Source organism: Neopelma chrysocephalum, unplaced genomic scaffold (genome assembly GCF_003984885.1).
Source record: "Neopelma chrysocephalum unplaced genomic scaffold, ASM398488v2 Primary Assembly neopelma1_128, whole genome shotgun sequence".
In the NCBI taxonomy this organism is placed as follows: Eukaryota; Metazoa; Chordata; class Aves; order Passeriformes; family Pipridae; genus Neopelma; species Neopelma chrysocephalum.
In genome coordinates, this window is record NW_020897790.1 from 1,416,509 (window position 1) to 1,430,398 (window position 13,890).

At 46.8% G+C, this 13,890-nt stretch overlaps 1 protein-coding gene across 13 annotated transcripts in view; it reads left to right on the forward strand.

Moving 5' to 3' along the window:
• The window catches only part of RUFY3 (RUN and FYVE domain containing 3), a 32,709-nt gene that overhangs the window by 1,684 nt on the left and 17,135 nt on the right, over nucleotides 1-13,890 (forward strand). For 4 of the 13 annotated variants that reach the window (XR_003536699.1, XM_027698471.1, XM_027698479.1 and 1 more), the window contains exons 1-2: nucleotides 356-583; nucleotides 13,427-13,480. The exons of 1 other annotated variant lie outside the window; for it this stretch is intronic. Coding sequence is in view for 8 of the 12 variants with exons in the window: in XM_027698471.1 (XP_027554272.1) it covers nucleotides 367-583; nucleotides 13,427-13,480 (271 nt within the window). In the remaining 4 variants the exon portion in view is untranslated. Of the gene's footprint in view, nucleotides 1-59; nucleotides 126-355; nucleotides 584-5,635; nucleotides 6,327-12,623; nucleotides 12,646-13,426; nucleotides 13,481-13,890 lie in introns of those variants that run through there. 8 more of the 13 variants (XM_027698472.1, XM_027698481.1, XM_027698475.1 and 5 more) reach the window with 8 other exon arrangements.

Below are 13,890 nucleotides of genomic sequence, written 5' to 3' on the forward strand. Positions count from 1 at the left end.
TTGACAGTTTTAATGTTAAGGAATACACTTGGACTTTGTATTGTCGCCTTTTGTCCCAGGATCAGAGAACGCCGCTGTCCATGCCGGGGGGAGGCAGCACACGGTGCAACGGCTTCGCTTCTTGGGTAAGAGCCCCTCGAGATCTGGCTGTCGGTGTATGTGTCACCCCGCGCTCCCCCCGCGCCGGGCAGAGCCGCTCCCGGAGCACATCCCCGGCCCCGGGGGCGGAGGATGGGGCGGCCGCGGCGCCGCTTCCCGGCCGGGGCGGGGCGGGAGCGGGCGGCGATGGCGGAGGCGGAGCGGGCAGCGCGGCCGCCGCCGGCCGAAAGTTGCCGGGACGGGGCCGGAGCGGAGCTGCCCGCGGGCATGGAGCGGCGGGCCGAGCCCGGGGAGGCGGTGGCGGCAGCAGCGGAGGAGGAGGAGGAGGAGGCGCGCCCTTCCTCGCCGCCGTTCTTCCTGCTGTACCCCGGCCATGGAGGCGGCGCCGCGGCCGCGCCGCCCGCGCTCTGGACACCCCCGGCGCCCCGCGGCGGGGCCTCGCTGCCCGTGCTGGTGCTGAGCTACCCGGGACCGGACGGAGCCCGTGAGTACGGCGGGGCTTTCCCGTGCCGGGGGCTCCCGCGGGGCGCGGCCGGCGGTGGGCGGCGGGCCGGGGGTCCCTGAGCGCCGCTCCCGGGGATGCTCCTGCCCGGAGCGCTCCGGGCGGGGGAGGGCGCGGCACCCGCGGCGATGGAAGTGTCCGCCCGAAAGCTGCCCCTGCCTCGTAGGGAGCCGCAGGGTTTGAGGGGGCCTGGCTGCTCCCCGGCGGCAGGGAAGGGCAGCGGGCGTGGACTGGCTGAAGAAGGGACAGTGAGAGCTCGGAAGGAGGCGGTTTGTGTGTGTGTGAGCCGTGCTGGCCCAGCAGGTCAGTAAAACCAGCCCTCCTGAGAGTCCTTTCTGCGCCCTTTGGGGAGAGTTGGTGCCGGCCTCTGAAATCAAACAGGCTGTCCTGGGCTCAGGATGGAGTTAGGGGCTGGGGAACTCCCGCTCGGGCTCCCTCCTGGTGCTGGCAGGGAGAAAAAATCCGAGGCAAAGGCACAGCACGCTGGAGACGTGAGCAGGCTGAAGTGCATCGCTGTGTGGGGTGTGTTGGGTGGCAAATAGTTTTCTGCTTTGTAAGATTCTTTGTGATATTCTTGTGGTGTATTTGGGTAAGCTGGAGTACTATGAAGTAGTTGGGTGTGCTTTAAAGTAAAATAAAAACTACACTCGTGAGTTTATGTACAAGGGATCTTCCATCTTCCCTTTTTCATCCTTTCTGAAAATAGCCAGCGGCTTCATCCTCTCTCTGGGCTGGGGCCAGGGTGTGTGTGACTGAGCTTTTGGCCTTTGCTTTGCCACCTCCTGTCCCAGGTAAGCGTTCACTCACACAGGAGCTGATATTTTTGGAGTAGGTATTTGTTTGTTTCTCCTTGGGAAGCTGATGTACTGAAAGGCATTACTCAGCAGAGCTGTAACCACTGAGGTAAGAAGTCCATGCCTATAATGCCAAGAGGAGATGGAATGCCCTGACTTTGCTCTGAGCTCTATGAAGGACTGTCTGTGAGTGCCAACTTTTGTCCACAGTCCAAAGTCCCTCCCTGGTAAATTGTTGGAACTGACAGCTCCCTGTCAAAACCTTCTTTTTTTCCTTGTAATTTTTTCCTAATCAGGTGATCTTTATCCCCTGTAAACCCTGTGATGTGCATGCCAGGGCTTGAGCTATTTCTGATGGAAAAGAAGACTTGAAGAACAATATTCAGATCTGGTCAAACTTGGTTGTAAGAAGGCTCCTGTGTAGATGTGGAGAAACCAGAGCATCACTGAGCGTTTGTTCACAAGGAGTGGAGAGGCTCAGTGGTTGAGCAGTGCTTTATCCTGTGTCAGCCTTACTCTGTGGTGCCTGTTGGTGCAAGCTTTGTGAAAAACCTTTATAAAATGCATATTGAAGTTCCTTTGTTCTTTTCAGCCATGGAGGTGACAGCTGCCTGTGCAATGTCGTGTGTCAGGGTCTGCTCAGGGACTGGCTGATGTGGGTCCCTTCCAGCTCGGAATACTCTGTGGTTGTGATGCTGTGCTTGCAGTGTCTGAGGGGAACAGGGATCATCATCTATTTGGTGTATTGGGCTCTGTTTCTCCTGGGGCCAACTCTGTCTTTAAATCTTGTTTTCATCATCTCTTGTTTTTTCTTGTTTTGGTTTTTCTCAGTTCTCCCATCTTTAAAGCAGCTTTCATTTGCTCATCACAGAGGAGCAGCAGGAGCAGTGGGTTCTGCTGCAAAGTCTTATGTGTTACAGTGAGGCAGTGGCCACTACACCAAAAAGCCAATATTTCACAGTATTTTGGAGGTTTATTTCAAGTATTTTTTTTCCTGTTAAAACACAGTCATTAAACTGTTCTCTGATTCTCACCTGATTCCAATCATCAGGTGAAGGCCACAGCTGCTTAGGGAAGGAGACTGCAAAAGCTTTTCAGGCCAGCAGCACCTGCTTGTTTGTTACAGATGGTTTCAGACAGAAGGAGCAAGAAGATTTACTTAAATGTGCTGAGCTGCAGTAAAACCTTAAAATACTTCTTAAATACAGTAAAAGCAAATTGATTAAGCTGTCTAAAAAACCCCCCAGACCTAAACAAAGTCAAAACCATTCCTTGCTCCCACTGAAAGCCTACACAATGCCACAATACTTCAAGTAGACCTTTTCTTCCCATTTTTCAGTTGTACCCTCAGTTATGGGAGTTACTTGAATCCTTAAGTAGTATCTCTGTATTTCACAGTAGGTAAACAGAACCCACTTTGTCACTTAGTAATTAATTAAGAAATTGTGTCACTGTTTTTTTGGTTGTTAAACTTCATTTTGCCCGCTCCTGTTTGAGGTTGCAGGGTTCAAAGTAGCTGGTATTTGAGGTAATGTGCATATCTGTGTGGCAGAGGAGCCAGAAACAGGCTTTGCTGTGTAGGTGCTGTGTTGCTAATTTTACCTTATTAGATTACATTCCGTGTCAGAGGTGGCTTTGTCCTTTTTGCTTTACAATCTCTACACACTGAGCGAGGGAAAGCTTTCTCCTAATGATGGAAACTCAGCTTGCTTGCAGGCTCTGGTAGTAAAAGTACACTCGGAGATGCTCCCTGGAGTCCAAAAGGTGGTTTGGGAATTTGTTTGGGTTTCTTTGCTTATATTATTCTAATTTATTCAACTTGTGAATACTTGCCAGTACAGTTGAGCTCTCCAATGCTGGTGGCTGACAAAGTGCTTTGCTTTCAGGTGGTTAGTCTTAAAATTTCAAGGCAGTCAGTTTGTAATTCTTTAATCTTATAAACATTTTGGCAAAAACCTGTCTTGTTTTGCCATCTGGCCAAAGCCTCTAAGGGCTTGTGCCAAAGTGTGGCTCACAGGAGGGGTCGTAGGACCAGTCAAGGCTGTCTGACTGGTTTGAGATGGAGAAAGTGATTCATCCTGAAAAACTTCTCTGCATTTATCCCTGCATTACTTCTGTCCATTGGCCATCCTTGAACCCTGATGGAGCCTTGTCAGGCACCCTTGAGTTGCCTGGTAGTTTTATGAAAGACTTGATGAAAACACAAATATTTGATACCTTTATTCTGTTTCTTAAAGGTTCTGTTGCTCTATAATTTTGAGATACAGGATGGGGACAGGGAAAGGTTTCTCTTGTGGGTTTCAGGTGGTGATAAAAAGGTCACAAGTCAATAAGTCAGTTCCTCTTTTTTTTTTTTTTGTGTGTGTGTGTTTGTTTGTTTTATAATCAAAGTTGAAAAACATTTTCCAAGTACTTCAAATATCCCTATGGAGTATTTGCAGCAGGATCATTGCCTAAAGGAGCCTGAAAATAGAACTGAGCTGGAAGGGACGGACTGGCTTCCGTTATTTCTTCATGTTAAAAGCAAACCAGTGAAAGTTGAACAGTTACTGATATTTTCTTTAGCAGACCTGCCCTGTGATCCTGGTGTGGGGGTCACTTACCAGCTGAGTTCAGCTGAAGACCGGGATTGTGAAATGGGAGCTGCAGGGTTACACCCAATGCTGTTTGTGTTTCTAATGGCTTCAAAGCAAAGAAATTAAACTGTCTGATAATGAGCTCTGTTGGATAATAGCTTGAGCAATAGTTTCTGTGCTTTGTAGGTTCTAAAGGGTTTATTTTGCCCCTGTGCTGCTTGTGTAGACCCTTTCCAAAGGTTAGACAGGGTGAGCAGCTGTTCTGTAGCTGGTGGTGGTACACGGCCACTTTGTCTGGGTTTAAAGTTGGGAGTGATGCAATGTGAATGAGGCTCTCACTGATGAAAGGGTGTGTAAATACATGAATTAAGACACTCAGCACAGTTTGTAAACTCTGTTTTCTTGTGGAGAAGGAGCAATAGTAACTTGGTGGTGAAATAATTCCCCTTGGCATGGCTGTAAAAACAGGCTGTATGGTGCCTGCTTGGGTTTGGCCCAATGGGGGAAAGAGATGCTGAGTCAAAAAGTGCTGCACCAGGCAGGAAGCGTTCACGGAAAGCAACTGCTTCCTCTTGTCTGTCAGAAATAGCAGCTCTTCACCCTTTTTTCCAGTCTCATGAGGGTTTTACATAGTGGGTGCTTTTTCCAAAAGCTGTATACATTGCTGTGCTGAGTTGTGCATCCAGTGACCTGTTCTAGCGTTTCACATCCCTAGGAAACAGATGCACATCCTGTGTATCAGTCATGTGTTCTCACCAATTTACAGTTCTGGTGACAGCCTGCTCCAAGGCTGACTGCCCATCCACTTCAGGTGGATGCTGTGGATCTGCTCTCCTCAAATATGCTGGAGCCACCCAGGAATGAAGTCAGATAAGCGAATGTATTGTGGCCTGATACTGTAGTTGAAGTGGGTGGTGAAGCAATAGTGACCTCAGTGTAGGAATGAGAAGCCTGTCTGGTGACCTGGGAGCGCTTGTCCTCTGAAATCAGAGCAGTGTGGGATGGGGATGCAGAGGAGGTTCAGACAGCTGGGAAGGGACCAGGGAATGCAGTGCTGTCATATTATTCTTGAGAGGTTGAAAGCATGTTTCTTTGTCTCCTGAGAGGTAATATTGCTTCATCTGCCTCACCTGAGCAGCACCAGTTCTCAGGTGAGGTTTTTAAAGTGTAAGATTGGGTCACACAGCTGTGTTTGTGGTGTTCTCCCTCATTGTTCTTCCATATGCATGTGCTCTGCTGAAAGAGCTTCCTCCTCAGTCTCTGAACTGCTTAGAGCCAGATGATTTTCCTCATTGTTTCCCTGAGATGATAAATGCATCCGAACACTTTTTTGCACGTGGGAAATCTCAGCTCCAAGGTGCCCTTTGAGCAGGTGGCACAGCGAATAAAGCCCAAACTGCGACTCGCACACCTTCCGTGAAAACAAAGGTGCCGACTGAATTCCTGTAGTGGCATCCCGGGATGTGTAAGGAATACAAATGTGCCTTTGTACCGCTGGCGCTGCCGCTCTGTAGTGCGGGGGGCGTTCTGCTCGCTCCCGGCTCGACGAGCACAGCCCGCAGAGGGGGTGCCGTGTGACGAGCGCCCCATCGCCGTCCCTGCATCCGCGGCGCCTCGGCAGCATCCTGGGAATTGCGGGCGATCACATGAGCCTGGATTCCCAGCTCAGTTCATTAGTCAGCCATTTTGGTCACCACCCTGCTCACTGCGCACAGCCAATCCCGGCAGCACTGCCGGGCTTCGCAGGGAGACGGGCACCAGCACTTGGATTTCGGCAAACCTGGAGATCTGCCTCCCGTTCGTCCTTTGTTTTTGCTGGGGTCATCACCAGAGGAACCCGTTCTTTTTGCTTCGGCTGCTTTTTCCCCCTTCTTTTCGTATTTTGGACCTGTTTTCCCCTCCTGCCTTTGATGCTGGAGCCAGGTTTTCTGTGGATGCTGAGGATCGATAGCCTCTAGCATAGCTGGAGACGGCAGTCGGTGGAAAGGAGGGAGGCAGAGCAGAGCGGGAAGGAGCAGCGTTTTTACCTTGCTTGATCCATGAAAAGGCCAGAGCAGCCTCTGTGATCCTGAGCAATCTGTCCTTTAATCGCAAGGTATTTCTGATTTCCTTCTTCAGAAAGCTTTTATTTTTAGTTCTTATTTTTCTCCCGTTGTTGTTGTACCAGCTGAGTCATCATGTCTGCTCTGACGCCTCAAAGCGACATGCCAACCCCCACCACAGACAAGATCACTCAGGCTGCCATGGAGACCATCTATCTTTGCAAATTCCGAGTGTCGATGGATGGAGAATGGCTCTGTTTGCGGGAGCTGGATGACATCTCGCTGACACCCGACCCAGAGCCTACCCACGAAGGTACGGTCCGGTTCCTGCCCGGGATCTCTGCGGCCGTCGCATTGTTCCAGCCGCGGCACGAGTTGGGAGGGGATGTCTCCGGGAAGAGATGCTCTTGTCCTGCCTGCAGAGCCCGGACATCCTTTGCCATGTTAGAAAGCCAAATTCCTGCTTCAGGTGGTCCTTAGCATTTGTCGGGTCTTTTGAAACCCAACCCTTTGAGAGATTTGTGCTTAATCCTTATCTTTTTAGATGTATCGGGTTTGCGTATCTCAGGAAGGAGGAAAACCGCGCTGTGTGCTCAGTGAGAACATTTGATGGTGATTTTGCGCTCCGAACGGGGCCGATAGTTCTGTTAGTGAGCTGCCAGCTCGTACAAAGGGAGCACGCTGGCAGCACCCCAGCGGCGGTCGGGGGGAGTTTTTGGAAAGCCCCAAGCGATTACGCAGCGATGGCTCTTGTCAGGTGACAATGCCATCACAAGTCCCCCAGCTCGCCCCTGGTGAGCGTGCTGCTCTTCGGAATGGCTGGGAAGGCTGAAGTGGGGAGGTGAAGCACATTTTGCTTTCTCCTGGTTGGTGGTAAAAACAGTTTAATGCCAGGATGAGGATTGAAAGCTCTCAGAGAACTGAAAACACGAGAGGACATCCACGCAGTGCTCTGCCAATCAAGTGGGCAAGAAGGAGAGGTGATAAATTTTTGCAGGAATTTTGCCCGATAGCCTCCAGCACTGTTCCCAGTGCCCTTGCTGGATGCACCTTTTGGTCTTAGAGCAAGGAGGCTCCAGCTTTTCACGCCTGACCCTTTTCCAGTAGCTCCTGAAAAGCCACTCCACCAGACAGCCTTGCTTGACCCGTTTGCTGCTGGCTTGTCAAGTCAGCAAAGTCTTATATCATCTTGCTGGATGAGACAACTGAAATTGTGGTGGGGATTTAAGCTTTAAATTAAATTCCCAAGGGACATTTAATTTCCATTTGACAGCTGCTTTCAGTGGCAGCAGCCCTTGGGTTTGGATTTGGCTTGCCAAGAACTTAGTCACACAGTGGGATACCAGACAGAGGTTTCAAAAGCAGAGATTTGAGGCTCCCTCTGAAGCATATCCCAGGGGCTCCGGGAGGTGAGTACAGGGAGAGCCGGAATTCAGCTGTCTTCCAATTCCTGGGTACCTGAGTGTGACATTCAGACCTTGCTTGGTCTTACTTAGGTGTTTTTAAAGCTGTAATTAGTCACTCACAGAGTAGCAAATAGGGCTGGAAAACAATATTTGCTCATTTCATTGCCATATTATTTAATTAAAGTGTCAAAAAAGAATTCAAGGAGGGAGCTGTACCATAAAGACCTCCACGGAGATGTTTACACATAAATTAAGGTTGTTTGCTGAGAGGCACGAAAGACTGGTTGTTTGGGGAGGTGTTTTTGGACCCAAGTAATATTTTGAACAGAGACAGAAGGTCAGGAAAAGTGTTGACAATAGAAGAGCTGACACAGCTGTATCCCGGGCGTTGGATCTGGTGCTACTGCATCAGCACTGCTGCTGTGTCCTCGGGGTGAGCACGGGGCCAGGGGACAGGATCATGGGCTTGTGTCTCTTGTCATGTCCCCCTAATATGAAAAGTAGGCATGATATGGAAAAGTAGGCATTATGAAGAAGGAAAAAAAAGCTGTAGACTTCTGCCCAAGGCATAACAAAGGGTGGCAGGGTTTTTTTCCTTACAAATAAAGACGTGTAAAATATATACTGCAGTAAGTAGGAGATCCAACAGCTTGTTGAAATAAGGATTTGAAGCCTCCCATTGCTGTCCATCAGCTCTTGTCCCTGGCCTCTCTTCACTCTGTGATCTGCTAAGCCCCCAGCCCTTGCCAGCCATCCTACCTTCAGAGCAATTCTCTTCCTGCCACCCAGCTGGAGCTGGAGAGTAACTCTGAGCAAAACTTGTAATCCATTTAAAAGCAGCCTGTAGCAGAAGGGTAAATCATCAGTGTAGTTACTGAGTCGCTTGCAGCTCTATATATTCCATATAGTCTGTAATATGGATGCTCAATTTAGCAATAAAAGCGAATAGTTTGTTCTTTCAACTGTTAGGAACAATTCTGGGTAAGCATGAAAATAAGCTGATTTTAGTGTTTGCTGCAGATCTGCTGGGCTTAGGACAAGAATTTATTTAAAGAAATAAAAAGGTGATTCCTAGTAAGATAATCAGAACTCTCCTGTGCTCTGCAGGCACCTCAAAATGAAATGCAACGCTGGTGGCTGTTAACCTTGTTTATTTGCAATGTATGTGATGGCCTTTAAAGCATTTTTAGGAATGTAGGTGAAAAACACCTGGATCATATTTCTGTTGGATGTTGAAGAGTATGTGTGTGTATGGATGGCACTGAACACTGTTCTCAACTTGAGGAGAAGTTACACAAAATGGCCTTGCATGGTTTAACTGCATGTTAAATTCCTAATTGGAATAATCATGAGGAGCTTTGCATTAGAGCTGTGGAAATTATCCTCATAGGATCACCTTGTAATTGAGACTGTAAGGAATACCTGTGCTAACTGGATGATCTGAATTTACTTGGAACTGTCAAGGATTACAATATCCCTCTTTTATTAATCCTCTCTTTGCACTACAATGGAGAATTGGAATGATGTGTTTATAATATGCCAAGGTGAAATTATCTCTTTTATAAGGTAGAGATAAGGTCAGATTTTTTTCTTTTGTGACCACTAATCTAAAAGTTTCAGTTTAAGACACATGGTTGTATGAAATAGCCCAAGAAGGAGTTGCTTCAGGAAAAGCAAATGCCCTTCTCAGTACCTTATGCCCATTAATCTCTTGCACTGGTTAAGGAATCATCATTCAGATGCCACTTTTTCTCTCCATTTTCTATCCAAGTGTTTTTCCATGTTTCTTTGCACAGTTCAAAAGGATTTAGGGAAGCAGCACAGCCTTATTCATTATATTTTTGTTTTGCAAACTGGCAGCTGTTACTTTGGTTTAGGGTTTCTCTAGCAGTGTGGAATAGGAGCAGTAAAGTGTTGGGAGAGGTGAAGTTGCTCCATGGATTGGGCCTTTCCCATTATAAAACAAATCTGAACAGTAAATGCAAGTTAAATGAATTACAGTGTGTTCATGGTCATAAATCTCTGGAATAGCACTTAGGTCATGTAACCCAGACATTGATTCAGAAATTACATTTGAGAGTTGTTTTCTTTGCTCTTTTGAGCTAGTTCAGTCTAAATGAAGTCAGATCTGGGAAACCTGAGACAGGTTTGTATCCCTAAGGATGGCAGAGAAACCTCTCGAGTGTCAGCTGAGCTGGGAACTGAAAAAATGGGAGGGGGAAACCTCAAGGGTTTGGGTTTTGGTTTTCTTTGTGCAAACTATCAGGGGCCAAAATAGGATGAGAAATTTCCCATAGCACTTTGTCATGTGTTTCCCTCTGGAAAGAGGCTGGTTGTGGAGAAGCATTCCATATAACTCCACACAGTTGCAACACAGAGAAATTGGGTAATTATTTGATAGAAATCATGTGGAGACAGGGATAAAATTTAGGGTGGAATTACACCATTAATGCCTGTGATGTATGTGTGGTATTTACTTGTCCCATACATGTTATGGAGAGTGGACTTGGAATTTCCAAGTCCTCTGTACTTCTTGATTTCTTCCTTTACATTTTCTCCTGGATTGTTGCAGATCAACTGCTGTTTTCTTCTGTATGCAAGGTTCTCCATATACATGCATATTTTGACATGGGATTTTTATGCAGTGGGTTTTAAAAAAAAAAATTAAGCTACTTTACCCTGAATAGATTGTTCCTGGCATTCCATGTTGTGGACTCCCTGGTGACTTCCCTGATTTTTGGATTGCAGGGTGTTTGTACATGATGCTGAAACCCTGTGCTGATCCTTTTCCTTTGTCAACACTTGATGACCCACCTCCTTTGCAAACCTGATCTGAAAGAATTCATTTAAGTACCTCCAATAATATTAACAGCATCTACTTAATTTTCTTCCTCAATCTCTTTATTTGCTATTAAATATATTCCTAAGGCAACAAATATCAGATAATGCAACTTAAATATAACAGTGTGACAAGAGGTTTGTTTCATGATAGAGCAATATCTGTCCCTGCAATTCAGGGAATGTGCTGGAGCAGATGTGGGTCAGGCCTTTCTCAGCAGAGCTAACATGGCACCCTTGCTCAGTAATTTCTATATCAAGCTCAGGTTTCACTTCCCAAACCTGATGCTTTGGGGTTTTTTTTAGGTTATTTTACTGACTGCTCAGCTTCTCCTTAGGAATGTGTTAAAAACTTTTGTACTTAAAAATAATTTTAAAAGACCCTGACCTATTTAAAAACTCCTGGCCTATTATTCCTGAAGGAAGAAGTGCTTCCCTGTGTGGGTGGTGAGGCCCTGGCACAGGTTGCCCAGAGAAACTGTGGCTGCCCTATCCCCGGGAGTGTCCAAGGCCAGGTTGGACGGGGCTTGGAGCAACCTGGGATAGTGGAAGGTACAATGAGGTGGGGCTTTCAAGTCCCTTCCAGCCTAAACCATTCTGATTCTATGATTGCATTTCATCTGTCTGTGGAAGATCTCGATTGTCATATCAACACTCTGTGTTTGAGGCTGATAATATTCATTGGTTCAGAAAGGTTTTAACTCTGAACTGTTTTATACTAATATCTTCAACCTTTAAAAATTGCCAAAATTCAGCACTCTGTTTAACATCAGTGTTGAAATAATTTTGATGCTGGTCCATTCTCACAGGGTTTACTTGTAAAAGCTTTTATTGGCATGGGAAAGTGTATCCCTGCCCCTTGAGCCAAACCAGTGGAGACGCTGCCTCTGTGTCAGCAAAGGGAGGGAATGCAAAACCCTTTGTCCAAATAACGGGTGGGATTTTCCTGATTAATATATTAGTGATAATAAATACTCCAGTTCCTTTGTAGGGACTTAGGTCCAGTTCCATAACACTAATCTTCCTGGGAATCTGGTTGGAATGAGTTAATCGTTTTATGAAGACTTAAAAGTCTTGGTCATCCTGTTTTCTAAACTTGGTACAGACTTGGATATTTTCCATCATAATCCAAAATATTGAATTTGTCTTAGGTACCACAAGGGCTATGAAACAAGCAAGTTTCAGGCCTTTGATTTTTTTATTTGTTTGTGTGAAGGATTTTCCACCCACTGTTGGTGGAATTTCCAGGCAAGTGGGAAAAACTGTACAATGTAAGAGAAGAAATGAACTGTATGCAAAGTGCAGCTGGGTGCATGAAAAAATGAATAAAAATGAAAGTGCTAATTAAATGTGTGCTTTTGCCTTTAAACTGATGCAAATCCTGTAGTGCCAGGTTAAATTCATGCAGTTTTTGCTAGAAGGAAGACAAGGTTATTGTTTGTAGGGATAGAAGAGGAGAAAATATCTGTATCTCCCCTGGACACCTGTCTGAGAGCCTTTATAAAGATCACTTGCTAAGAGTTAAAATAAAACATATATGGGAGGGGTCATGTGAAAGATGGAGTGGAGCCTGCCAGTTCTCTCTGTTCCTCTACCCAGCTACTGGTAAATCTGGTTTTGGTTACCTGTTCGTCAGTGTTTATACTTTAGATTAAGAAAAAAACCCAAAGTCTTGATATTAGAGGAGACCTTTCAGTGATGGTGTCTGGCTTCACTCACTGTGTGCAGGTAGGGATTCTGGGATGACCAGCATCTGTCTGGATCCGAGTCATGGAATCCCATTTGTGCAGTGGGGTCCTGGAAAGCATTGGAGACGAGTCAGTCCACCACTGAGAGGTTCAGTGGACCCTCAGGAACCTGGAACACTTGTCATGAAAGACCAAAAGCCATAAATGTAGCACGTGCTGGGGGCTGGTGGCAGGAAGAGCATCACCAGAGATTTGTTCTTGCAACAACAGGGGATTCCTCTCGTGAAACTCGGTGTTGCTCTTGCAGCAGTGCTTAGCCATAGGGGAGTGTTTGTTAAGGTCCCTGGTTTGTGAGGAAAAGGGATGGTTAAAATTCAGCCCTGTGATTACAGCAGTCTCCAAGGATGGGAGGACTGTTGGGCAGTGGCCTTGGAGCATCGGGAGCTTTTGGGGCCCAGTTCTTTGTTAGCTGTCCTGGGATTTTGCTGCTGCTGTTTGTTTAGCTGTAGTGCCGGTGGATGAGCTGTTTGCTGCTCCTGTGGCAGGAGGCTGGCAGTGGCTGTGTGGGAGGGAGGAGGGCCCAGCATCGGGTGTACTTTGCCCAGGACTTTGGCACAGGTGGCTTGGGAAGAGGGATAGAGCCTTTCCTGTGCTTCGGACCTTCCTCAGATCACGGATCAGTGCTGGGGAGAGCAGGCGTGTAAGTGGGGAGTGGAAAATGCTCAGGGGTCAGACCCTCCGGGGCTTTGTCCGGCTTGGCTTTCTGGGTTGGAAACCAGGGACTTTGTGGGTGTGCTGAAGCCAGTTTTCCTTGTCCTGCCTGCTCCTGTCCCAGGATACCTCCCTCCTCCTGCCAAGGAGAGAGGTGCTTCCCTGATGGAAAATTTGGGGAATCATCATCACGGTGACAACAGAAAGCCTGTGACCTGCATCAGGCTCAGCTGGGTCCCCTCTGAGGGATTTGTCACTTGGAGTGATGGTCATGGCAGAGTTAAAGCTCTGTTTAACCTTTTTTAAAAACCCCTCAGTGTGTCCTTTCCCTGAACATGCCTGTGCCTGCTTCCCACATGTGCCTCTTTCCCTCTTGGGGCTGGGTATGAGGAAATGGAAGCAAATGCTGACATTGCTTAAATATCTCAAGTTCAGTGCTTTTATCTTACAAATAAAATAATGCTTTTGTTGCTTTTCCTTTTAGGATGTGCTTTACAAAAACATTGCTTGTGTTAATGCAGAAACAAAGCTTCTGCAGCTTTACTGGAGCCTCCCCTGATCTGGGAGGAAAATGCTTTGCTCTGTTGCTTTGTGCAGACTAATAAACCCTTTTGACTTGCAGATCTCTTGCCACTCTGAATTAAGCCTTGTATGATGCAAATCTCCCTTTCAGTTACCCTTTGCTTGTACCTTGATTTTGAATCTTTCCTTTAGATCACGGCTTGCATGACATTTTTCTTTCTTTTCCTTTCCTTTTGCTGTTTGCAAAGACTCTTGGGAGGATTTGACAGATGTGGTGGAGCAATTGCGCGATGATTCCGAAGGTGCGTTCCACACATCTCACCCCTCTTGTCTGTGCCCATCATTGCCTTCTGCCCTGTCACTCTGAGCCTGAGTGCAAAATGCACTTTTCCTTTCCAGTGCCAATAGCTGTGCCTTTCTGGCCTTTTCTCTATGTTGCTTAAATAAATGTTTCAAAGTTGGTTGTTTTACTATTTGTACTTGAAGGGGAGGTAGAAAAAGTGAATCAACAAGGGCTAATTGCCTTCTACTAAATGCATTCAGAGGCAATGTTTTCCTGAGCCTGATAGAAACACAGCTTAAAAGATTGCAGCAATATATGGAAGCTGAATTTAAAAAAAATTTCAGAAATAACCCTGAGGATTCAGATTTTCTCAAGTATTTATATTTACCTCCTCAGGGCTTGACTAAAGTGACCCTAGAACTTTTAATG